Source organism: Podarcis bocagei, assembly GCF_964188305.1.
Source record: "Podarcis bocagei genome assembly, chromosome: 10".
NCBI lineage: Eukaryota > Metazoa > Chordata > Lepidosauria > Squamata > Lacertidae > Podarcis > Podarcis bocagei.
In genome coordinates, this window is record NC_138135.1 from 59853270 (window position 1) to 59879926 (window position 26657).

General features: G+C 45.3%; 1 protein-coding gene across 1 annotated transcript in view; it reads left to right on the top strand.

Moving 5' to 3' along the window:
- CPED1 (cadherin like and PC-esterase domain containing 1) overlaps window positions 1-26657 on the top strand; it is a 123546-nt gene that overhangs the window by 31358 nt on the left and 65531 nt on the right. Inside the window, exons 4-8 of the mRNA XM_081211499.1 lie at window positions 4993-5099; window positions 7024-7099; window positions 24312-24447; window positions 25719-25875; window positions 26367-26509. Of these exons, the coding sequence (XP_081067625.1) occupies window positions 4993-5099; window positions 7024-7099; window positions 24312-24447; window positions 25719-25875; window positions 26367-26509 (619 nt within the window). The remainder of the gene's footprint in view (window positions 1-4992; window positions 5100-7023; window positions 7100-24311; window positions 24448-25718; window positions 25876-26366; window positions 26510-26657) is intronic.

Sequence of the window (26657 nt, forward strand, 5' to 3'; positions counted from 1 at the left end):
AGGATTTCTGTTATTTGTTTTCAGTTGCAAAGGTGTGTTCATCTTGAAATAAATAGATGTTGGTACAGTGGTACCTTGGGTTAAGAACTTAATTTGTTCTGGAGGTCCGTTCTTAACCTGAAACTGTTCTTAACCTGAAGCACCACTTTAGCTAACGGGGCCTCCCGCTGCCGCCGCACCACCAGAACACGATTTCTGTTCTCATCCTGAAGCAAAGTTCTTAACCCGAGGTACTATTTCTGGGTTAGCGGAGTCTGTAACCTGAAGCGTCTGTAACCCAAGGTACCACTGTACATCTTTCTTCTCCTTAGGCATGCCATTCATGGCGCCTTAAAGCTGTAAAGTCTCGTTTATTTTCCTCTGTTTATAGAAGTGTTCGTATATTCATCCTGACAATGTTTAATTCGTTTCCATGGACACAGAAGATAAATAACAATGGTGCTGTGAATGGGGAAGGCACTATTCCTAATGCATATCAAGACAATTCTGTTGGGTGGACTCATTCACGTTGATTAACAGAGTTGGCTGGGTTACATTTAACTTTCTGTCCCTCTGATTAGCCAGATGATGTCTTCCTGTACTCCTGATTCTTCTTTGGGGTGTAAAACTGGGCTTCTAACAGGTGCCCAGGGGAAAAGCAGGCATCTTTTCTGTGGGATCATCCTGTAGCGATGACAGGATGTTGTCAAGAGAGCAGAGTGTTGCCATTTGATGTTTGTACCTTAATACAGTCTTAATTTATTTTGCCTGTAAAGGAAAGCTAAACAGACAACAACAGTAGCAAACCAAGCACAAATTCAGTTTTACTAATTCATGCGTCAGGCTTGTGGCTCTCGTTATGTTTGTTTCCCTTCTGTTTTAGGGTTTTCAAAATTTAAATATCTTTTTTCCTATCTACTACCATTCATACTGAAATTTGGCATTATTACTGTGATATCCAAATCTAGTCAAACATCCAAATCTAGAGGACCCATTCGACTCTGAAGACGACTTAGTCAGATGTATAGTCAACAAGTTGTATGTTTTATTTTGCTTGAGATTGTGGAAGGAATTTGCATGTGGTTGCAGCTGGCTCTTATATACTAATAAATAATGATTTAATAGCCCTCTTCATATCTTCAGTAGCTTGTTGCTATAAACAGAAACAGTACTGCACAGTTGTTTGTCATTGCGATAATCGGATTTTAATAGCTGTTGCTTGCCTGCCACCGAATTCTTGCTTCCAAGATGGACCCCACAAAGGTTGGCAACTGATCAGCAAAAAAACAACAGCCAGGCCTGCCCTTCTGCCTTTAATAACAGTTTTCAAAAATAAGCAGGTGATAGCATGATGGTGAATGATAATGATAATGTCTGAACAGTGGAAAGTTGAAAAGTTGCAACCTCCCATCTGTCCTGGTACATACTTGTCCCATAACTGTGGCAGTTTTTGGAGACATCTCTCAAGTCAGGAGTAAGTGTTGGCACTTGAATTCCTAGGACAGCTGACAGCTGCCTGGGCTCCAGTTCCCCAGTACTTGACACTTGCTCTAGTTCCTGCACAATGGGCAGCTGTGGCTGCGAACCTCAATTTTAATTTCACACAATCCCCTGGAGCAACATTACGGCAGGCATTCCAGGGCATTGTGGGAAAGCAAAATGGCAGCTCCCTTGGAGTGTTCTTTGCAGTGCGGCAAGCCTAAAGGCATATCCTCCAACAATTCTCCCATGAAAATAGGGACGTCCTAAGGTAAACAGTTCATGGCCACTGGTCCCATCACCTCCTGGCAAATAGAAGGGGAAGAAATGGAGGCAGTGAGAGATTTTACTTTCTTGGGCTCCATGATCACTGCAGATGGTGACAGCAGCCACAAAATTAAAAGACGCCTGCTTCTTGGGAGAAAAGCAATGACAAACCTAGACAGTATCCTAAAAAGCAGAGACATCACCTTGCCAACATAGGTCCGTATAGTTAAAACTATGGTTTTCCCAGTAATGATGTATGGAAGTGAGAGCTGGACCATAAAGAAGGCTGATCACCGAAGAACTGATGCTTTTGAATTATGGTGCTGGAGGAGACTCTGGAGAGTCCCATGGACTGCAAGAAGATCAAACGTATCCATTCTTAAGGAAATCAGTCCTGAGTGCTCACTGGAAGGACAGATCCTGAAGCTGAGGCTCCAATACTTTGGCCACCTCATGAGAAGAGAAGACTCCCTGAAAAAGACCCTGATGTTGGGAAACATGGAGGGCACAAGGAAAAGGGGATGACAGAGAACGAGATGCTTGGACAGTGTTCTTGAAGCTACCAGCATGAGTTTGACCAAACTGTGGGAGGCAGTGGAAGACAGGAAGAAGAAGAAGAAGAAGAAGAAGAAGAAGAAGAAGAAGAAGAAGAAGAAGAATAGTAGTAGTAGTAGTAGTAGTAGTAGTAGTAGTAGTAGTTTGGATTTAATATCCCGCCTTTCACTCCCTTTAAGGATTCTCAAAGCGGCTAACATTCTCCTTTCCCTTCCTCCCCCACAACAAACACTCTGTGAGGTGAGTGGGGCTGAGAGACTTCAAAGAAGTGTGACTGGCCCAAGGTCACCCAGCAGCTGTATGTGGAGGAGCGGAGACGCGAACCCGATTCCCCAGATTACGAGACTACCGCTCTTAACCACTACACCACACTGGCTCTCAGGAGTGCCTGGCATGCTCTGGTCCATGGGGTCATGAAGAGTCGGACACGACTAAATGACTAAACAACAACAAAGGTAAACAGGGAGATTCTGGGATCGAATAAGAAACTGGGATGGCTTCAGTAAATCCGGAAATTCAATCCCTGGAAAATAGGGACACTTCAAGGGTCTGTAGAGGAGTCACTTTGCCCAGGTCACCTTCGTTCTTCGAACCACCCCTGTCTCAAGTACACATTTTGTGTTTATTTTTTTCATTTCATAAAGTTACACAAGGTTGTTTTGCATGCTACAAGGGGCTATTTTGGCATAGGGGTTTTTGCACTTTTCTTCTTTACGATGCAAAATATTTCTGAAAGTAGCTCAGTTTATTTTAAGCCCGTTTGTCCTATGAGGTCTTTGTTTTTGGTACCTCCGTTTGCAGAATAATATTCTCCCACTCCAAAAGCTCTTTGGATGAAAGAATGTTTGCCTTTCTACTCCTACCAGCCCTTTGTTCATCTGCATTGCTTGGCCAGATTAGGCATTCCAAGTGGTTCGTTCCGAGGGCAGCGTTCTGAAGAGCGTGTGAGGAGAGAATGTTATCTTGCTGCCATCTGCTATCTTGATGAAAATATTGAGCCCCATATCTATGAGAAGCCAGTTGTCAATATGCTGCTTAATGTGTACAACACGCTGCCGGGATCTAGACAGGTAAAGGAAATATGGAGCTTAGCTGGCCACCTTTCAGTGAAGCTAAAAGCTCACCAGAGTAATTCCTGAGATCTGTATTCAGAGTGGTGCTGAAAACGCCAAGGTTGCAGGTTTGATCCCCATATGGGAAGGCTGCATAATATAATAATAATAATAATAATAATAATAATAATAATAATAATAATAATAATAATAATAATAATAATTTAGTATTTATACCCCACCCATCTGGCTGGGTTTCCATAGCCACTCTGGGTGGCTTCCAAACAGAATAATAATAATAGTGATAAAGTATCAAACCTAAAAAACTTCCCTAAACAGGGCTGCCTTCGGATGTCTTCTAAAAGTCAGATAGTTGTTCATTTCCTTGACATTTGATGGGAGGGCGTTCCACAGGGCAGGCGCCACTACCGAGAAGGCCCTCTGCCTGGTTCCACATTCCTGCATTGCTGAGGGTTGGCTTAGATAATCCTCAGGGTTCCTTCCGACTCAACAATGTGATTCTGTAACATACTATTCCGGGCAAATGCACATTTATACCATCTTTCATCCAATGAGCTCAATGTGACATACATGGTGGTTCTCCTTCTCTCCATTTTGATCCTCCCAATACCCTTGCGAGGTAGGTTACGCTGAAAGACTGTGACTGGTGAACTTTATGGCTAAGTGGGCCTGCCTTTGAGACCTGATCTCCCAGGTTCTCTCCCGGTCTCTACCCACTAAGCCGCATTGGGATTTGTAGTCTCATTTCCCCCCATAATACTCTTTAGCTGTGGTGATTTGAGTGCCGTTCAGTTTCGACTAATGGTGTCCATTTGCACTGTGCTTCCCTCTGAAAATAAATACTTGTGTCTATACAGGCAAAAGGGACGCGGGTGGCGCTGTGGGTAAAACCTCAGCGCCTAGGACTTGCCGATTGCATGGTTGGCAGTTCGAATCCCCGCGGTGGGGTGAGCTCCCGTCGTTTGGTCCCAGCTCCTGCCCACCTAGCAGTTCGAAAGCACCCTTAAGTGCAAGTAGATAAATAAGTACCGCTTTATAGCGGGAAGGTAAACGGCGTTTCCGTGTGCGGCGCTGGTGCCGGTCACCGGAGCAGCTTCATCACGCTGGCCACATGACCCGGAAGTGTCTGCAGACAGCTCTGGCTCCCGGCCTCTAGAGTGAGATGAGCGCACAACCCTAGAGTCTGTCAAGACTGGCCCGTATGGGCAGGTGTACCTTTACCTTTATACAGGCAAAATAATTCTGACAAGAACTGAGAGGAGTCTTTAGCTGTACAGTGGTACCTCAGGTTAAGAACTTAATTCGTTCTGGAGGTCTGTTCTTAACTTCAAACTGTTCTTAACCTGAGGCACCACTTTAGCTAATGAGGCCTCCCGCCGCCGCACAATTTCTGTTCTCATCCTGCAGCAAGGTTCTTAACCCGAGGTACTATTTCCGGGTTAGCGGAGTCTGTAACCTGAAGCGTGTGTAACCCAAGGTACCACATATTAGTAAAAGTTGTGAAACTCTGCACAGCATCAAGTGAGGCCCTGAGTCTTGTGCCCGACAAATGCTACTTCATAAGCAACAAATACAAGTGGCACCTGGACAATTTTTTAAAATAGTTGTTTCCTATTGTGCTTCTCTTTCTTTTGTACAGATGAATTAAGCTCTTGGGATCTTCTGATCTGCCTATCTTCCAGCAAAGCCGACCACGAAAGTTGCTTAAATAGAGTAGAATCACATGGAGCAACATTACTTCAGAAGGTATGGTTCAAAACTGTCATCTTTGTTTTTGACATGCCCTTAAGTAGTTTTTGGCCCACCCAGTTAGATGCTAGTTCTGGGACCTTTATTGTACGCTTTTAATGTTATAGCTATCCAACTGGTATGGGAATTTGCTGGTGTTAGAGGAGGACCATTGTGTGAATGATGTCTCAGGCGCAATCTGCAAAAACTCTACTTGAAAGACCTCTGAGAATAAGACTGAAAGAAAACAGCCTCCTGAGATCTTGGTGAATTTTTGCCAGGAACAGGCAACACTTGTTTCAATGAGGCTTTTGTGGCAATGAAAATTGCAGGTGTTGAGGGCTTGAATTGGATTGGGCCTGCAATAAACCCAGTGCTTTTTTTCTTTAAAAATGTTTAGAGGTACTCTCATTTTCCTACTCATATTGAAATATTGCCCCTCAATGATGCCAAACTTAGATTCATAAAATGTTTAGGGATATGCGTCCCCCTGCGTCCCCCCAGAAAAAAAGGACTGTATAAACCCATGCTTTAGTGTCTTAATCCAGGCAGAGCCCCTTTACAGTGGTACCTCAGAAGTTGAATGGAACCTGTTCCGGAAGTCCGTTCGACTTCCAAAACATTCGGAAACCAAGGCGCAGCTTTCAATTGGCTGCAGGAAGCTCCTGCAGCCAATCGGAAGCTGCGGAACCTGTGCCAGACGTTTGGGTTCCAAAGAACGTTCGCAAACCAGAACACCCACTTCCGGGTTTGCAGCGTTCGGGAGCCAAAACGTTCAACTGCCAAGGCGTTTGGCTTCCAAGGTATGAATGTACTGGCAAATTAGAGAATCGTGGAGTCGAAAGGGACCCTGAGGATCCTCTAGTCCAGCCCCATGCAATGCTGAAATATGCAGCTGTCTCTTACTGGGATCGAACCTGCAGCCTTGGCATTATCAGCACCACGCTCTAACCAACTGAGCTATTGTGGTGTGGGGCACAACAGCCTTCATCTGAGGGTGGAACTCTGTGACTGACATCACCTGAGGTTTGGCCTGAGTTAGCTAGTCCAATGGTCTGACTCATTCGAAGGCAGCTTCATATCCTGGGTGCAGGGACATCCCAGCATTTCAGGCTAAGGATCTGGAGTAAAAAACCTCTGAGATGCTGGAGAGGTAGCTTCTTGTCGGCTTGATTCTGGAGAAGACAGCTTCGTGAAGAGTTTAATTCTCCCCCTTTGATACAAGTAGAAAGCAGAGTGGCTTAGCCTTGACTGGATCATGCCCACTGAAATTTCTACACAGTGCCACAATGATTCTGCTTTTCTGTGTTATCTGACCTAGATTGCTGTAGTTCACCTCACCCACAGCTGGAATTCAGCTCTCACACATTTCAATAAAAATATAGGATTCCAAAGAAATGGACACAAATGTCTCATTGAGGCAAGAATGCTTGGGAACAAAAGGAATCAAAGTGTGCAACATGCGCTCGGCATTTTGAAAGGATTGAGTGCCCCTGCTGTTGGGTGTAAGTGGGTGTCTCAAGTTTTCTTGCCAGGGCAGGCTTGACTTTAAGATCTTTTTTTTAAAAGGCTTTATTGCTCTTTTATAAACATCTAGCATAAACATCTCTCCTAGGCAATTGGCAGTTGTATCTATAAATAAACTAAATGCCAGTAGGGTTTTGGACTGAATGCCAAAGAGGGAACTTGCATCTATTTCTGATTCCTTGGGGATGTTCACACCTACATGACTTGCAATTAAAAACGAACAGGATTTAGGGCTGATTGAAACCCTCAAGATAGTTTCTGTCCATTTTCTCTCCCCACGTAAGGGAACGAGTCCCAGCTAATATCTCTGGAGCAGCAGAACGCCTTAGTGGCATCCTTGACGGGCACAATAAAAGTGACGCCGAAGCTACGAAAAGGAAACGCCAATGATCAGAATCTCTCCCATTGTTTTCAGGCAAATGCCGTTCCCCAAATACAGCGCCTGCTTTGCAGGAAAGAAGGGTTATGCCAGATAGTCAGAACATTTCCAGGTAACATTCTGATTTATTCCAATGGACGTTTGCTTAATTTTTTTTTTTAAATCTTTGTGTGTTTGCTGGAATGTGAACCCACCTTGGCTCATCTTGGGTCGCTCTCGAAAATAACCTGTTACTCATTGTGCCAGGGCAGCCCATCCCGTTTTGCCGCCTGAGGGGAAATGAGAATGGGCTGCCTCCTGCTCCCCTGGCTGCCATATCCTGCCCTGTCCCCCACCTCCCTGTCTTCTCCTGCCCCCCACTTCTGCTGCCACTGAAACACCCCCTCTCTTGCCGAAATGCAGCAAGAGGGTCCGTCCCACAAAGCCTCCCCACTTGTCTTCTCCACCCCAGAGGTGTGGAAGACGAGTGGCAGTGCCATGTCCCGAAAGTGGTGGGGTGGGCGGGGGGAACTGCCTCTTCTGCTTCTGCCGCCTGAGGCGGCTGCTTTATCCTGCCTCGTGTGTGGACCAGCACGGTACTTAAATGTCATTCAGAGGCATTAAAGCTATTCAGTGCTCTTGTGATGGCCTGGGATTCAGACTCGGATGCTGAACCTGAGGGATCCCAGCCTGCACAGGATTCCCCGACTCCAGAACCAAAACCGGGGCTGGGGCATGAGCCTCACCTGTGCTGGATCCTCAGGTGCAGGCACCAGCTGAGTCTGCTCTGGCCCCTCAGGTGATGGAGGACCCATTGCCTGCAGGTGCTCCACTCTCAGCCCCGTCAGGGGAAGAAGAGGTTGCCTCTGGGTCCGGTAACCCTCCAGCCTCTCCAGAGCTGCAGAGGCTCAGGGCAGAGAGGCGGAGGGAACTAAGTTCCCGCAGGAGTGCTTGCCTTAAGGCCAGGAGGGGCGAGTCACCTGAGGATTGGGGGCACCCTATGCCTTGGGGCAGATAAAAGCCGGCCAGCCCCAGTCCCAAGTTGCGGGAGCAACATTGTTGGTTGCTGGTTCCTGCCTGAACCTTGTTCTGCTTTCCTGCCTGAGCTGCTGACCTGCCCTGGCTCCCTGCTTGCAAGCCTGTTCCTGACTTCACCTGGCTCCCTGCCCTGCACCCAGCTTCAGCTACTATGGACTGGCTCCACGTTGCACCTTTGACCACAGACCGGACTTGGACCTTGCCTCTCGGGTAACCCACGGGACCAGCACAGCTCTCCATGCATTGAAAGAACATGTGTATCTGGTGGTTGCCCTGGGAGCAAGCAGAGAAGCATCACTGCAAACATGCCCTGCTGTGTCTGTGCATTCACAGTGTGAGAAGGACCTCTATGCATCTTCTTCTTCTTTGGCGATCACTCGTAGCTGAGTAGGATTGTCTTCCATAAACTTGGTTTTAACAGTGAGTCCATAAGTGATTGCGGAGACCAATCCTGAATCCACACGTCCTTCCACAGTGGGGACATAGGTTTCTGGGCATGAGTTGATCATGGTGAGGGTTTGCCAAGCATGCCTTCCTTTTAGCACATTTCTCCCTTTCGTCCCGAGTTTGAGCGTCTAAACCCATGACACCTTTGGTAAAGGCTGTTCTCCAATTGGAGCGCTCGCAGGCCTAGTGTTTCCCCGTTGTTGGTGTTTATACTACATTTTAAAATATTTGCCTTAAGAGAGTCTTTGAACCTCTTCTGTTGACCACTGGCATTACGTTTACCATTTTTAAGTTTGAAATAGAGTAGTTGCTTTGGAAGATGATAATGAGGCATCTGCACAACATGACCAGTCCAACGAAGCTGATGTTGAAGAATCATTGCTCGAATCATTGCTTGTGCAGGAGGGGACACTGGTTCAATGAGGGTCTCCCCTTTGCATGGAAGAGTCCTAGGGGCATGCACTCCTACACTGATAGTGCCCCTTCGTACACCAGCAATATGTGCAGATGGCTGTGTTGTGGCTGCGTTGGAGGGCAAGGCTTGTCAAGCAAGCCCCATGAACCCCCATAACACCTCCTTTGGTGAATGAGAGAGTAATTCAGACCCCCTTGGCAGATAAAGGAGAATGTGGCCGTACTAGGCTTGTCCTAAGGCCTCGTTCTCCTTGAGGTATCAATCCTGTTAGTGATGTGCCCTTCCAGCCTGAATGTGCAGGCGCTCCTGACATTATGCTCCTCCGTATGGAAAACAACAAGGTGGCTCCTTTTGTCGCTGCCATTGGTAAACAATTGGGAGCCAGGAATACTTGCCAGGAATCTAGTGCAAATGGTAGCGAGATCTACCAGCACAGCCAGATCTCCCTTCTGTTCTAGGGTAAGTTTCTGCATTATTGCATGATGTCAGTGGCCCACCTGTCAGTGGCCCTAGTCCGGCCACTCACCACCTGGCTCGGGGCCCATAAGGACTGCTGCTGCGGCTACCACCCAGGATGACTCCCCTGCTCAGCGCCTGAGGGCCCCAGTCCTGCCACTCACCACCTGGCCCAGGGCGGGGCCTGGTGGACTCTATAGAGGACTGCTGCTGCCGCTGCTGCTCCTGGGCAGAGAGGGCTCCGTTTTGTTTTGTTTTTTGTTTAAATTGCTGTTATTTTTTTACCTATGTCATTTTAAACTGTGATATTAATGCTGTATTCTTAGTTTTAGATTTAGATTTATGTGGAAATTGTTTCCCAGTTGGTTGTGTATTTTTTTGATGTGGTTTATTTATTGTTTATGACTTTTGAAATTATGTAAATCTTGTTATGCTGTAAGCCACCTTGAACATTGTTTTTTTAACTGTGGAAAGGCGGCATGCAAATAAAAAATGATGATAATGGTGATGATGATCTGAATTTTCTGCCTGTTGTGCACCTGTTGATATGGACATGACATTTTTAAAAGTGGTAACTCGCCCACCACAAACCTGGGACTAGAAGCTTTCTGGGGGAAGGGGGAAAGATAATCTTTTTAATGGTTGAGCATACCCAGCCCCTCCAAGTGTCCCTATTTTCCAAGGGCACCCCTGATTTAGAAAAGCCGTTCTCCTTTCTGATTTCAACCCAAAATGTCCTGCTTTTCCTTAATGGTAAAGGGACCCCTGACCATTAGGTCCAGTCGTGGCCGACTCTGGGGTTGTGGCGCTCATCTCGCTTTATTGGCCGAGGGAGCTGGCGTACAGCTTCCAGGTCATGTGGCCAGCATGACTAAGCTGCTCCTGGCGAACCAGAGCAGCGCACGGAAACGCCATTTACCTTCCCGCCGGAGTGGTACCTATTTATCTACTCGCACTTTGATGTGCTTTCGAACTGCTAGGTTGGCAGGAGCAGGGACCGAGCAACAGGAGCTCACCCCGTTGTGGGAATTCAAACCGCCAACCTTCTGATCGGCAAGTCCTAGGCTCTGTGGTTTAACCCACAGTGCCACCCGCGTCCTTTTCCTTAGGCTGTCCCTATTTTCATTGGAGAAATGTGGGAGGATATAGAGTTGTCCAACCCCCTAGCTGCCTGAAGGCAATCCTGTATGGGGAAGGTTTTTTTAATGTTTAATATTTTAATATATGTTGGAAGCTGCCCAGAGTGGCTGGGCCAACCCAGCAAGATGTGTGGGATATAAATAGTAAAATTATCATCATGGAATGGGATGTCCCTATTTTCATTGGAGGAATGTTGGAGGATATACATACCTAGGGGGGAAATGAACTTAACTATTACATTCTAAAAGGAAAAGGATTGTTTTGGCGTCAAAGTGGCTCACACAGCCAAATGGCACACCAAGGAGTGTCTTGTTCTTGCCACCGAGTCCTCACCCACACTTGAACTTTAAAAGGGGGAGGGCTGAGTTATCTTAGAAACAAGGACATAGCCTGCACATTTATTCAAGAGGAGCAATTTCAAAATAAAAATAAAACACTTTCCTATTGTTTCTCTATTTTCCCTTGGCTCCTCTCCTCAGTCAGGATATCCTCTCCTGTATCTGCTGTGTTGATTAACTTTAGTTTTCCTGGCAGCACCTTTCGAATTAGCGTTCAGCGCAAGGATTACGGCTTGGAATTATTAAGTTTTATTGCCCGGGGTCACGTGCATAATCTTGGAAAGGAAATTGGAACGGGCTCCTTTGGGTTGCTGTTGTGCGATGCATGTGATGCCTCCTCGCAAATTAATAGCTGTGCACCAAAAATGAGAAGTCACCACTAGAATGAGAGAACAAAATAGGGAAGAGAAAGAGGGAGACAAATAAACGTTGAGTTTTCCTAACAGGGGTGAGGCACAACAAAGCAGAAAGTTAAGGGCATGATCTAGCCATGTGAAAACCATTTGATTTTTTTATGGGAGAGGCTTAAGCAGAAGAAGAAGAAGAAGAAGAAGAGTTTGGATTTGATATCCCGCCTTTCACTCCCCTTCAGGAGTCTCAAAGCGGCTAACATTCTCCTTTCCCTTCCTCCCCCACAACAAACACTCTGTGAGGTGAGTGGGACTGAGAGACTTCAGAGAAGTGTGACTGGCCCAAGGTCACCCAGCAGCTGCATGTGGAGGAGCGGAGACACGAACCCGGTTCCCCAGATTACGAGACTACCGCTCTTAACCACTACACCACACTGGCAGATGTTTACCTCTCACATTGCAATTGATGGGAGTTTAATGTGTTTCTTTTTGTCTGGATTTTGCCATCAGCAGAGGATTGTTGTTGTTTTGGATGAGTAGTGATAAATAATGGCAGTGTAACTGCTTCTTATAAGTGCCTATATTTCTTAGATTAGTTCCGTCTTTCGCAATACTTTTCACATTGCCTCTGCAATCGGGTGAACCCGGTTTCCCCTGTGTTTTTCTTTAACGTGCTTTCAAAACAACAATTTTGCCACAGGCAGCCTTTCCCTTCATCCTCCAGCCTGATGGCGGCATGTGGTGAGTCTGCTGCTCAGTTTGGCTGCCAGCCACTGTACACTCCCTTAGCCCTGACAGAGACGCCGTGTCTCTCTTCATCTTCGTGGTATCTTCCGCAACAAAAATAGTGTTTCTAGACTGCAGATGAATTCATCATGCGAAAGGCTGGGTTGGATGAATCCTTAGCTGGAATTAAGATTGCCGGAAGAAATATCAACAACCTCAGATATGCAGATGACACAACATTGATGGCAGAAAGTGAGGAGGAATTAAAGAACCTTTTAATAAGGGTGAAAGAGGAGAGCGAAAAATACGGTTTGAAGCTCAACATCAAAAAAAACAAAGATCATGGCCACTGGTCCCATCACCTCCTGGCAAATAGAAGGGGAAGAAATGGAGGCAGTGAGAGATTTTACTTTCTTGGGCTCCATGATCACTGCAGATGGTGACAGCAGTCACGAAATTAAAAGACGTCTGCTTCTTGGGGGAAAAGTAATGACAAACCTAGACAGCATCTTAAAAAGCAGAGACATCACCTTGCCGACAAAGGTCTGTATAGTTAAAGGTATGGTTTTCCCAGTAGTGATGTATGGAAGTCAGGGCTGGACCATAAAGAAGGCTGATCACCGAAGAACTGATGCTTTTGAATTATGGTGCTGGAGGAGACACTTGAGAGTCCCATGGACTGCAAGAAGATCAAACGTATCCATTCTTAAGGAAATCAGTCCTGAGTGCTCGTTGGAAGGACAGATCGTGACGCTGAGGCTCCAATACTTTGGCCACCTCATGAGAAGAGAAGACTCCCTGGAAAAGACCCTGATGTTGGGAAAGATGGAGGGCACAAGGAGAAGGGGACAACAGAGGACTAGATGGTTGGATAGTGTTCTTGGAGCTACCAGCATGAGTTTGACCAAACTGTGGGAGGCAGTGGAATACAGGAGTGCCTGGTGTGCTCTGGTCCATGGGGTCACAAAGAGTCGGACATGACTAAACAACAACAAAAACTGCAGATATCAACATGGCAGATGTTATGTACTGAGCTGAATCCTAGAACAATAGGATCCAGAATGAAGCAGTCTGATTGGTCCGCAGGAGTCACCCAATCCAGCTCCAGGTGGAAGTGAATCAGCGACCTGATTGGCCTGCAGGAGCAGCCAATCAGGCTTCTGGGGAGGTGAATCCGCAACCTGATTGGCCTACAGGAGAAGCCCGGAATTGTCAATGATGCAAGGCCCCTTGTGTAAATAATGTATATATAGCTAGACGTCTTGGGGAAAGTTTCATTCATTGCTACTATGAGCTGAATAAAGAGCATGAAATTCACACTCAACTCCGAGAATATTTCAGCAGACATGGCTTGGAAGCTACCTACATTTCTGGTTGCTTTGCTTCTTCTTTCTTCTTCTTTTGAATTTTATTTATAAGTTTCCAGAGTTTACAAATTGAACACAACATACATACTTTCCCATTGATATTCAATTACCAGTTGACTCCCCACCCCTGCTGCCCCTCCATAATTTCTTGTATTGCTGCATATTGAAATTATCCTATTCCCCATCCTTTCCCATTATTCCCAAATACATATTTTACTGCCACTATTCATTCAAATCCTACCTATGTTTTTACATGTTTACAACGATTCTTCAAATATTCATAGAATCACAGAATTGTAGAGTGGGAAGGGACCCAAGGGTCATCTATGATTCTATGATTCTAGATTTTATGATTCTATGATTCTGTCTAGTCTAACCCCCCCTCCCCGAAATGTAGGAATTGGTTTGCAATCCTCTTTCAAACCTGCCTCTTCTTGGTCTCTAAATTTCATAGTTAAATTTGCCAATCAGGCATATTCCATTTCAACTGCCACCACATTGTAAGTCTCTTAGGTCTCTTTTCAGTGGGCCTGAACCGAAATATCTTCCTTTCCTCCTAAGAGAAACACCCACATGTCCACAATTAGTGACACAAATAATTACTGCTTTAAAAATTGCCAGAGTGTCATCAGAAATCACTTGAAACCAAACTACACATCATTGCTTTGAGAGGAAATCCCCCACTGGCAAAAATTTAGGGGACCCCCCCCCCCGCAAACCCCCCAATACTACCTTCAGAAAATGGATTTTCCTCAGGAATGCCCACCTACTCAAATCCCATTAACTATTGGTCACCATCCCTAAACTAATGCAATTTGCATTTAAACAACAACAATAGCTGCCTGGCATATGATTGTCATGTGTAGTTTGCTTCTTAGTCAGATGATACTACGCTTGCTCCTTACAGGGAAATCTCTACTGAAAGTCAGGATAAGAATATATAGATTGTATTATATATCACTCAGCATCTTAAAAAGCAGAGACATCACCTTGCCGACAAAGGTCTGTATAGTTAAAGCTATGGTTTTCCCAGGAGTGATGTATGGAAGTAACAGCTGGACCATAAAGAAGGCTGATCGCCGAAGAATTGATGCTTTTGAATTCAGTTGCTGGAGGAGACTCTTGAGAGTCCCATGGGCTGCAAGAAGATCAAACCTATCCATTCTTAAGGAAATCAGCCCTGAGTGCTCATTGGAAGGACAGATCGTGAAGCTGAGGCTCCAATACTTTGGCCACCTCATGAGAAGAGAAGACTCCCTGGAAAAGACCCTGGTGTTGGGAAAGATGGAGGGCACAAGGAGAAGGGGATGACAGAGGACAAAATGGCTGGACAGTGTTCTCAAAGCTGCCAACATGAGCTTGACCAAACTGTGGGAGGCAGTGGAAGACAGGCGTGCCTGGTGTGCTCTGGTCCATGGGGTCATGAAGAGTCGGACATGATTAAACAACTAACAACAACACCCTATGATGTTGTCACGAAGAACTTCTTCCTTTCTGTCAATATACCGATGAAACTTCCATTACGTGTTTATATATGCCTCCGCACTGCTTAATTCTGGACTCGGCTACACAGCTGCCAATGAAATGTTTTAAATGTGTCACAATGTGCAATACACAGATGTGATGCTAGATGTCGATGGTGAGCTATGCCAAATTCAATGTATTTTTCAAAACATTTTTTAAGAAAGCATTTTTTTATATGTGTCTAGATTCTGTGGGATTTTTAATTTTTTTTGTAGCTTCACTAAATACCTGTCACCCGTGCCTCTATTTGAAATCCTAGAATCTTAACTTTCTTGGAATTCTCACGTGGTGACCACGGTGGGAAAGCAAATTTTGCTTCCTCTTGTACCGTTTTTCTTTGTATCATAGTGACAGAGCCTCGAGAAACTGTTTAGAGGAGAAGGGTGACTGCCACATTCTTGGCGCCTGGCCTAGTTTAAAAGGAGTCCGTTCCCCTTCTTTCTGAAGCCCTTTCCTTGCTATTTCCCCAGAGGTGCTACCAGAGGAGGAAAGCAACCTACTTGGACAAACTGAGCGAATAGAAATTGCCCCTTTCCCCGGTACCCTATGCTCCTGCTACTGGAAATGTTGTTGGTGCAGGAGCAGGTTTGTACAGAAGACCCAGTTGGTGCACTGCTTTCCCCGGCAATGGAGCAGCGCAAAATTAGCAGTGAAGCAAACGAAAAGTCAGCTTAACTGGCCCCTTGCCTGGCCATCCCACACTGGGACATACCCTTGCTTGACATTCACCAGAACTACTGCTGCTGTTCTGCCTTACTAATAAATAAATACTCAGGGCCAAAGTTGGTGCAATGCTCAGCAGCCCTGATTTTTTTTTTTTTTTTTTGTGCATTTGCCTGCAAAAATGCAAAAGCTCTCAGTTTCATGTAAAGACTCTTGATTCCTGCATACATCAACCTAGCTCTGTGTGTGTTTGTATGTGTACCCTTGGTCCTTCTGGCTATTTTGCTGGGGTTCGTAGCAGCAAAACCAAAGATTGCTCTGTTGTTAGATAATCTTCAGATGGAACATGGAACAGAGAAGCATTATTGTTTTAAATTAATTCCCTATTCAAAACAAAGGCTGGAATCCAAAGAGGCGCACAGTTAGTTCTGCGCGACCCAGATGGATCTGGGGTTTGTTTTGCATTTTATTCTGGAGGGAGGGGGAGTCACAAACACTGCTGTGCATTTGGACTTTAACATATAAGTGGGCCTGCAACAAAATGTTGCAGTGTGGAGTGCTTATGCTCAGGGTTCCAACTAGCCAGCCCATGTCCTTGTCATGGATAGTCTAGCCCAGTGGTAGTCAACCTTTTTTACCTAAAAAAAGGGTAAAGGACCCCTGAGAGTTAAGTTCAGTCGCAGACGACTCTGGGGTTGCGGCGCTCATCTCGCTTTACAGGCTGAGGGAGCCGGCGTTTGTCCGCAGACAGTTTTCCCGGGTCATGTGGCCAGCATGACTAAGCCGCTTCTGGCACAGTGGAACACCGAAACCAGAGCAGCACACAGAAACGCCGTTTACCTTCCCACTGGAGTGGTACCTATTTATCTACTTGCACTGGTGTGTTTTCGAAGTGCTAGGTTGGCAGGAGCTGGGACCGAGCAACGGGAGCTCACCCCGTCGTGCAGATTCGAACTGCTGACCTTCTGATCGGCAAGCCCAAGAGGCTCAGTGGTTTAGACCACAGCGCCACCCGCATCCCTTTTTTATACCTACCACCCACTAATGCATCTTTCTTGATGGTAAATTTCCTTACCGCCCACCAGTGCTCGATGGAAGAAAGATTTAGCTTGTGCCGTAGAACCCTCTACCGCCCACCTAGAATCCTGAAACGCTCACTAGTGGGTGATAGGGACCAGGTTGACAACCCCTGGTCTAGCCCAGTTCCTCTCTTGCACACAGTTTTCTGTTTTATTTCCCTAACATTTGGTCAATATTCCACAGCTACTGAGCTTGCTCAGTCCTCATTTGGCTGTTTATCATATCTGCATTTTAGAGTGCTGTTATCTGACACCCCCAAAAGCAATATCATTTGGACAATGCTATTCTGCATTTCCCAAAGCTTATATCCCATCATTGTAGCTGAATGGTTGAGGGTTTCATCCTTCACTTTCTAGTTTTCCATCCTAACCACTTTGAAAACCATGGATAATTAGAAAACTGTGCTTCAGAACAGTTAGCTTATTCAGTAGATAATTTGACTGGTATGTGCAAGATTTTTCAAAAGGCTAGGCCATTGTGGTTAGAGAAATGAAAGTATTTTTCTCTCTGAGTTAGGCTCTGTTCCATTTTTTAAAAAAAATGCACGAAGATTTTCTTGCACCTTTTCCAAACATTCGGATGAGGTGGTATAATACTTTCTAATACGTAGCTGCTTGCAGACATAATCAATTGATCAGAATTTCTCTTTGCAAAATGTTCAATGTTCTCTCTTAATAAAGAGGAGGCATGGGAGGATACAGAGAGATAAGTTAAATTGTTTCCCCTGATGCAAGTGTTAAAGCCTTCTTTAACCACATCCCAGTCCTCTGAAATTTAATCGATATGTTTTCATTTACTTTTTGGATATGATGGATTAAATAACAGAAGGGGGAAAAGACGAATCAAGACACAGTTATTCCTTTCCTTATATACTTGATGTTCGTCAGGGATTTTGGGTGCCAATTCATGCTGCAATGCTCTCTGCTATAAAACAGTGGATTGATAGTTGTCTGTCATATGTGAATAACTGCATGTATATGCGTTCTTCGCCCACCCCAATGGGGCAAACTGCACACTGTAGAAGTATGATTTTGATCACATCAGGGAGAAAAGGATTAAGCATCTTCTCCTTTCACTGGTGCTTCAATAAATTGGCTTCCCCCCAAATGCCCACCACCAACACTCACAGCTTGGACTATGGGGCTCGGATGGTGGATTTGACATGTACTGACTGTGTAGCTTGGCTCTTGAAGTCCCTGAGGGGTGCTCAGCGTCATGTATTCAATGAGCTGTGTTTGCCTGAGTTTGAGTCTGGATTAAGGATTCTGAGCCCCTGTGTTCTGATTTAATACATGATATCCAATCACAGGAGGGACGCGGGTGGCGCTGTGGGTTAAACCACAGAGCCTAGGACTTGCCGATCAGAAGGTTGGCAGTTCGAATCCCCGCGACGAGGTGAGTTCCTGTTGTTCGGTCCCAGCTCCTGCCAACCTAGCAGTTCGAAAGGACATCAAAGTGCAAGTAGATAAATAGGTACCTCTCCGGCAGGAAGGTAAACGGTGTTTCTGTGCACTGCTCTGGTTCGCCAGAAGCGGCTTAGTCATGCTGGCCACATGATCCGGAAGCTGTACGCCGGCTTCCTCGGCCAATAAAGCGAGATGAGTGCCGCAACCCCAGAGTCGGTCATGACTGGACCTAATGGTCAGGGGTCCCTTTACCTTTACCTTTTATCCAGTCACAGGATATTTCAGACTTTGGGCCTCTGCCATTGGCCCTTAAACTCTGAGTCATGGATTCGCAGCTCTGAAGTCTAGACAGCCGATCACGTTGGGAGTGGCCCAGGCCTTCAGAAATGTGTACAGTGGTACCTTGGGTTAAGAACTTAATTCGTTCTGGAGGTCTGTTCTTAACCTGAAACTGTTCTTAACCTGAGGAACCACTTTAGCTAATGGGGCCTCCAACTGTTGCTGCGTGATTTGTGTTCTCATCCTGAAGCAAAGTTCTTAACCCGAGGTACTATTTCTGGGTTAGCAGAGTCTATAACATGAAGCATCTGTAACCCGGGTACCATTCTGATGTAAAATGATGTGATTTGATTTGTTTGTATCTGTCAGTCTTGTTGTCAAGCATGGCAGCAAGCAAACTGTTATCAGAGAAAGTTTGTCGACTTCCTAAAGGGAAGCACTGTGGCTGATATGTTCAGGAAATTCAAATTAATAGAGGGGCACTCATTTCTGCCTTCTTGATTTTCACAAACCCACAGATCTTCCTTTACACGGGGCATTCTGATTCTCTTCCTATCCTAATGTAGTGTCTCTGTGTTCTCGTTCAGGCCAATGAGGAAAAACCTGTGTTCCTTCACAGAAGCAGCTGCTAGCTATACAAAAAGAACTTCCAATACTATCCTCTCACAGCCAGACCCTAGAATAAACCTACGGTGGAATAATGGCTTCTTACTTTGACACATTCTCCTTCGTGGGACGAGTCATTAGGCAGGACATAGATCTTCGTACTTTTTGCAGAGAAAAGAATCATTGAGTTTCTCCCCCCCCCCCCCGCCGCCCAACTACACTAGCAGGATTGCACTGTGACACATTTATTGTGGAATAATCTTCTGCGGGCCAGAGCACACTTCATCAGACACATGAAATATCACGCTCATTTGGCAGCTGTAGATATAGCTCTTGAAGTCTTTACAGAAGATTTGATCTATAAAACAAATGCAGAAGAACATTTGTCCCGTTACTCGGGGGGGGGGGGACACGTTATTCAGAGTGCGGTTCAAATCTAACCACAATACTTGGGCCGCATTCTTCGGAGGGGGGAAATTCATGAATCTATATTATCTTCTTGGGTTCTATTAAGTGTGTATAAGTAGCTGCTCATCCTTTTTGGTCACCCTTCATGCGTACCCTGCTGTATATGCTCTTTGCGACAGGGCCACCCATTCAAATATTGCTTTTGCTGCTGATTCCTGTTTATCTGCTGAAGCACTTTGCGTCACAGTTGCCTGCTCTTCTCTCTCTCTTGCAGTCATTTGATTGCACTTGCTTTATTATATTTGAAGGACGCTGTTCAGTCATTTGCTGCACGAGGAATGTAGCTTTTAAACGACTCCAGCTCTGATTTATTCATCAAACCATATGCACTACGTGGGTTACTTAACCACAAGTAAACGAGGAAACCCTTCTGCTAGGTGCATCTTACAGTGCAATAGTGTACAATTTTACTTGGGGGTTACAGTGGTACCTCAGGTTACAGACGCTTCAGGGTACAGACTCCGCTAACGCAGGAATAGTACCTCGGGTTAAGAACTTTGCTTGAGGATGAGAACTGAAATCGAGCAGCAGCAGCGCAGAGGCAGCGGGAGGCCCCATTAGCTAAAGTGGTACTTCAGGTTAAGAACAGTTTCGGGTTAAGAACGGACCTCCGGAACAAATTAAGTACTTAACCTGAGGTACCACTGTACAGATGAAGGAAACTGTCAATTTTCATCCTGCAAGTTTCTCATTTCCCGCCCACCCCAATCTTAAATTCAGTTCTCGACAAAACAAAAACAAAATCCTTTCCTATGGGAGAAGGATGAGACATTGGCCATCATGATGAAATTCATAGCCATGACCAAAGAAGAATCCAAAATTGCAAGTATTGGTCCATTATCGCACATGTACCAAAGAGCAGTAGTTTGTTGCATAAAGCCTCTCCTCTTCCCAGAGGGGAGGGGTTGTGAGCAGGAATTGCTTCCCACGCTCGCAGGGGGGCGTGGCCAGGCCCCCTGTGTCACAGAAATCCTGGGCCAGCGTCATGCCCCCCAGCCAGCCAATCCAGTTGGGTGAGGGGCATGGTTTAGCTGCATTTAAATGGCCGCGTGCCCACAAAGAAGAAGAAGAAAAGGAGTTTGGATTTGATATCCCACTTTATCACTACCCTAAGGAGTCTCAAAACTGCTAACATTATCCTTTCCCATCCTCCCCCACAGCAAACACTCTGTGAGGTGAGTGAGGCTGAGAGACTTCAGAGAAGTGTGACTGGCCCAAGGTCACCCAGCAGCTGCATGTGGAGGAGCGGGGAAGCGAACCCGGTTCACCAGATTATGAGTCTACCGCTCTTAACCACTACACCACACTGGCTCTCACAGCAACAGCTCTTCCTTGTTTTGTTCTTGCTTCCTCGGATCACCCGCCTGCCCTCCCTCTAGGTTTTGCTTCAGCACCTGACCTTGCTACGGACCTCCGTTGGTTGCCTGTTCAAGGGGCCTGGTAGGAATTTTTTCCACTTGGCGGATTGGCACCAGCCACTTGGTTTTCACCTACCCCGTAGCAAATCGTCACAACTTTGTAAGGTTTGGCAGTTAGGCACTGGAAAACGTGTTGTGTGTCGGAGGGGAGATTGTAGCCATCACTTACCCCTCCCCTTGAAGGGTATTCCATTAAAGGAATCCGGCGGTCGTAGTTCCTGTCCGAAGCCCAGGTGGTGGCTAGGGCCATAGTACGACCCTCCGGTGACTCTAGGGGAAAGCTTCCAGTTGATTTGCACCACCAAGCTCCCCCTACAGTTTGTTAACCCTTGTGTGACTCCCTGCTGAGCAGACAGGAGTCAAGTATAGTCTGTTTGGTCCCATGCCTAAGCCAATACCACTCACATTCTGTAACCAATAAAGTTGTGGCCTTTTTTAGCCCATTAACCTAAAATACTTGCGTCCATATGTCTTATTTCATCACAAAGCAGGGCCTCAACTCACAAGCCTATGTATCATTTCCTTGGAGTAACCTCTTGCTGCCTACTTCTGACTGCACCAGTTTAACCTGAATAGCTCATTAAGCTGTAACAAAAGATCTTCAGTTAGCTGAAGTTTGAACTTTAGCTTTAAATTCAAAATCTAACAATCTTGCTAAGAAGTGCTGCCATTTAGAATGAAGTAGGAGCCACATCAAGACACGCTGTGGGTTAAACCACAGAGCCTAGGACTTGCCGATCAGAAGGTCGGCGGTTCGAATCCCCGCGACGGGGTGAGCTCCCATTGTTCAGTCCCTGCTCCTGCCAACCTAGCAGTTTGAAAGCACGTCAAAGTGCAAGTACATAAATAGGTACCACTCCGGCGGGAAGGTAAACGGCGTTTCATTGCACTGCTCTGGTTCTCCAGAAGTGCCTTAGTCCTGCTGGGCACATGACCCGGAAGCTGGACGCCGGCTCCCTCGGGCAGTAAAGCGAGATGAGCGCTGCAACCCCAGAGTCAGCCACGACTGGACCTAATGGTCAGGGTCCCTTTACCTTTACCTTTACCTTGGAGCCACATCAAAAGAAAGGAAAGATGTATCCAGCCTCTGACTGAGTACTTTCTTAGTGCTTTGGCTTTCTCTATGCTAACTGGTGCAAGCAAACTTGGAAACCTCAGTATTCCCCTAATTCACTTCCAAAAGCAAAGGCAGACCATCACGTACCCAGGTGCTCTTGAGTGATTATGTCATTGCTCCTGTTCTGAAATAGGTCTTGTTGTTCATGGTATAGCATGGCAGTAATAATCATAACTGTGATCAGATCATTGTGGCCTTGTATGCAGCTGCCAAGGTACTTTGGAATGTGTATTCTTTTGAATAATATTTTGTCACCAATTCCTTATTCCCGTGCAATAATTAGACATCCTGCAGCCTCAGTTATGTTCTTAGATTGGCATATTGAAATAAAGTGCATCTGTTTAAGTAGAAGTTATATTAATCACTTAATAAGCTTAGCACTGTGTGGTCTCATGCTAAGTAATGAGATCTGGGAATAATAAGCACAGCTTGACTTCTCTCTTAAGCATTAAGAAATGTCTAAAAATGGACTTTGCTGCAGTTAATAAAAAGCCACACCACATATGAACAAAAAAGGCTTTGTCACAAAAGCGTGGGGAAGGGGAAGGGAGAATGTGCCCTCTACTGGCAGATCTCATTACAATACGTTTGCAGTTTCATCACCGTAGATAACTCCTGTGAAGCAATTTATTGGTGCTATGCCGGAAGCATTTAATTCAACTGATTGGCAGCATTCCATCGATTCGATTACTTATATAAAACACCGGATATGTTCACTTCCTATCCCACCATTTTGTGCAATGTGTAAAGCATATCATAAGCCCCATCATGGAAATATATGACTCTTTCAGTCCTATCTTGTGCATGTTTACTTTAGAAGTCCCAAGGTGATCGGTGGAGCTTACTCTCAGGAAAGTGTGCATATCGGATCACAGCCTCAAGAACATAATTGTGGGTTTAACCATTTCAAGGAATTTGGGTATGCCAAACTTTCCCTATAACCCAGTCCAATGCATATTTAATTATAAGTCAGCTGAACTTTTGTTGTGCTAGCCAAAGTCCATGGCATCATCTGAAGTAGGGAGTGGGGAAAACAGCAGTCGCTACTTTTGCAGTAAAACCATGATCAGATCCACTGAAATTTCTTACTTTTTCTTTTCTTTGTTAGGTCTTTTTCTCAGCCTGCTCTCTGTTTTTTTTAAAAGAATTTAGTTATTTGGTTTTTCAGATTAAAGTTTTACAATCACATATCCAACATACAACATAAAAACAAGATTCCAAAGAATCTCCTGGTCTTCCCTCCTCCCCGTTGTGGGTCCTACTTTTAATCATTCCCTCCTACATCTTTTATGACAATCCAAACCTTTTACATCTCCATTATGTCCAAAATTCACCATTAAACTAGATGTTTTATTCAATCCTACTAACAATTTCAGCTGTTTACAGTGTTTTTCAGGATAAATTATAAATTTTCCTCATTACTTATTAAAATTTTGGTCTTCCTGATTTCTTATTCTTCTGGTCCTTTTTGCCATTCCGGCATAATCCATCAACTTGATCTGCCATTCTTCTCTGATTGGGACTTGATCTTCTTTCTATCCCTGGGCCCATAACATCTGCACAGCCGTGATAATACATAACTATAGTCTTTTCTGCTCCATTGGAATTTCAGCACCTAAAAGAAAGGCTTTGGGGTTTGGTTTTTAGAAAAAGTTATTTTAAACACACCCCCCCCAATGCATTATATATCATATCCACTGAAATTTCTTATTACACAGAATAAAAAGTAATTCTCAAATAAAATGTGCGAATTAGATCTCAGAGTCCCCATTGCAATTGACTATTAATTATAAGGGTGTTTGTAGAATCATAGAATTGTAGAGTTGGAAGGGACCACAAAGGTCTTCTATAACCCTCAATGCAGGAATCTTTTGCCCAAGGTGGGGCTTGAACCTGCAACCCGAAGATTAAGAGTAGTGCTCTACTGACTAAGCTATCCCAGCAGTTACTGCCACAGCCACCTCTGCCTTCATCAAGCCCCCACCTGCCTGCCACCTTTCTTATATCCAGTCCAAGGAGTGGCACTGCTTATCAGCTATGCCCTTAGTGTCGGTGTTGCCCTTGCAGAACTCAGGATGGAGGGAGATGGGGACATAGCTAGAATTAGTGGGCTCTGCATGTCGTTGACTCTGGCTCCACTTCATTTTGGCCTCCCTGTCTTCTTCCCCATCAGTTTCACTGAGCATGAGCCACCACAGATGGTCTTGGAAGACCAACACCTTCCCACTTTGAATTCAGTTAAGCCTGTAAGGACCTGACAAAGTGTCTGAAAATCTTCCCCCACTGGAAATCTTATATAAGCCACTCTGCATCTCCTTGTAAGAAGAACATGGCATGAGCATAATAAATAAAATGTAAGAAGGTGGAATAATAAAGTGTTCTGTGTACGCGGAGAAACGTTAAAGCGGAAAGTAATAACAAAACATTGCAATTCCCGAAAAGAGAGGCGCTAGCTACTTTAACAATCTTCTCGTTTTCGTTCCTTCTCCAACTTGATGTTGTTTCAGATGTACATCTTCCAGTTGCCCTTTCTGCCTGCCCCGAATCAAACATTATACCTCTTCATACCATGAAGTCCCAAGATGATAACAGAAGGACAAGTTTTACACAAATGTTGCATCGGCCGATCGAGAACGCTCAGCAGTAAGAGACTGGTTTTCTGTTCTTAATAACTGCGTCCGCATGGGTTGAACTAGATGTTACAATTTTCCTATGATATAGCTGGATTCCTTTATGATGCCAGTTTTGGAACTGGAAGGGGTATTTGCAAGGAACTGTTCCCTAAACAAGGCTGCCTTCAGATGTCAGATAGTTGTTTATCTGCTTGACATCTGAAGGGAGGGCGTTCCATTCCACAGGGCAGGCGCCACTACCGAGAAAGCCCTCTGCCTGGTTCCCTGTAACCTCACTTCTCGCAGGGAGAGAATCGCCAGAAGGCCCTCGAAGGTGAATGATGGGGGTGGAGACGCTCCTTCAGGTATACTGGGCCGAGGCTGTTTAGGGCTTTAGAGGTCAGCACCAACACTTTGAATTGTGCTGGGAATCATACTGGGAGCCAATGTAGGTCTTTCAGGACCTGTGTTATACTGAACTATAGTGAAGTATTATGTGAATGAGCCTATCCTTGTTCCATGCTCATATGCAGCAGGTTATGGGTGCCCAGGGCATGTGACGTCATGACGTTACACACACACACACACACACACACACACACACCCCGGCCTCAGAACCTGACTTCCAGTCCCACTGAAAGTCAGGTTCCGAGACCTTAGAAAGCATCTCTGTGGTCTCGTGAGGCCTTGGAGGTGACTTCCGGTGCTACGTGAGGCACCAGAAGTTGCGTCATGGACCCCACAGTGTAGGTGCTAAGCACCCACAACAAAAAACTTGTGGGTGCTCGGGCACCCAGAGCCCCCTATAGTTGGCGACCCTGCTCACATGCAACCAATTTTCTCTCCCCCATCGTTGTGGCTGCAAGAACATCTGAGGCTTTTGTTTCTGCTTTTATTCAATCACAACTTGTCATGTCATCTGAATGGACAAAACTGTGGCTAATGTTAACTATGGCTTGCATTAAGCAAGCAAATATTGACCATATGGCTAAACTGGTGTTTAGCATAGCATCAAAATGTGTCCAAATTGAAGCATGCTGGTTCTGCTAGGCTTTGGGGGTATATTGCTGCTTTGTGAAATGGAGGGCAAAGGTTGGTGTCTGAATTGTGCAGTGAGATATTTTCAAAACTATGGGTCCTCAGAAGGTGGGGTACCATTTTGGCTCCATTTCAGCAGGAAAATGTTTGGACCAGCACTGAGGAACATAATGGGAAGCATTTTTGTGCCAGTTAAACAGGAAGGGAAGAACTTTTGATAGAAAGGAAGCAGCCCTCGCCTAACATTGTGCTGTCATTTTCCAGGCATCCATCACCCGCTAAAGACACCTTTAAAATTCAAAACATTTCAGTCATCATCAAAGTGTACGTTCTGGTGACATCTTTAACACCTCTGCGGGCATTCATTCATTCGACTGCTGTCGTCTGGTATCCGCCCAAGAAGAAGCACTTTTCAGTCAAGGTAAGCCTGTGCTTTCATCTTCATTTCAGTTTTATTACCAAAGAGTTTGAAAAATGCTTGGTTTGTTGGTTTGTTTTATCTCCCCACTTGTGTAAGAAGCTCCTTGCAACTTACCCACCATGCACTGAAATGAAAGTTGGCTTTATAAATGCACGGGTGAGAGTGCTCAGATTTTGACATCAGCTAGAGATGTGCAGAATACAATAGGACAATCTCTTTCTTTTTTTAAAGTTCCCACCCATGTTTTTCTCTGTCTATCATTTTCACCCTTTTAGACTTTGACCGGATAGTGGTACAGCCAGTTCCTTCAGCATCCGGTAGATGCTGATAGTATGTTAGTGTCCTTATTTCAGCCAGACTGCATATTACAGATATAATATTGGATCCCATCTCTTGCTGGGCTGTGGCTTCACGAATTTCATGAAGATGAAGAAATGCAACATAATTCAGGGTTTTGAAAACTCCTGCATTTTTTTCCTTTTCATTTGCAGCTGCAAGCCTTTTTCGAAACCGTCTTGAAAGGCAGTTCCCCACAGCAGGCGCTGGAGGACATGAAAGAAGCAATAACCAAACTCTTATTGATAACTGAGGTTTTTAGTGAAGCCCCTTCTTCCGGACCAAAGGCCTCCAGCCAGTAAGGAGATTGAAGCACACAAATTGAAATAAGCTGAATTTTCTTAGAGATGCTCTTTGGAATATGAGGGTGCCTTCAATCTGGCTTCCAAAGTCTGGGACATAATGGAGCCATGTAGCTTTGCCTTGATGGGTTTGTTTGAACGCTC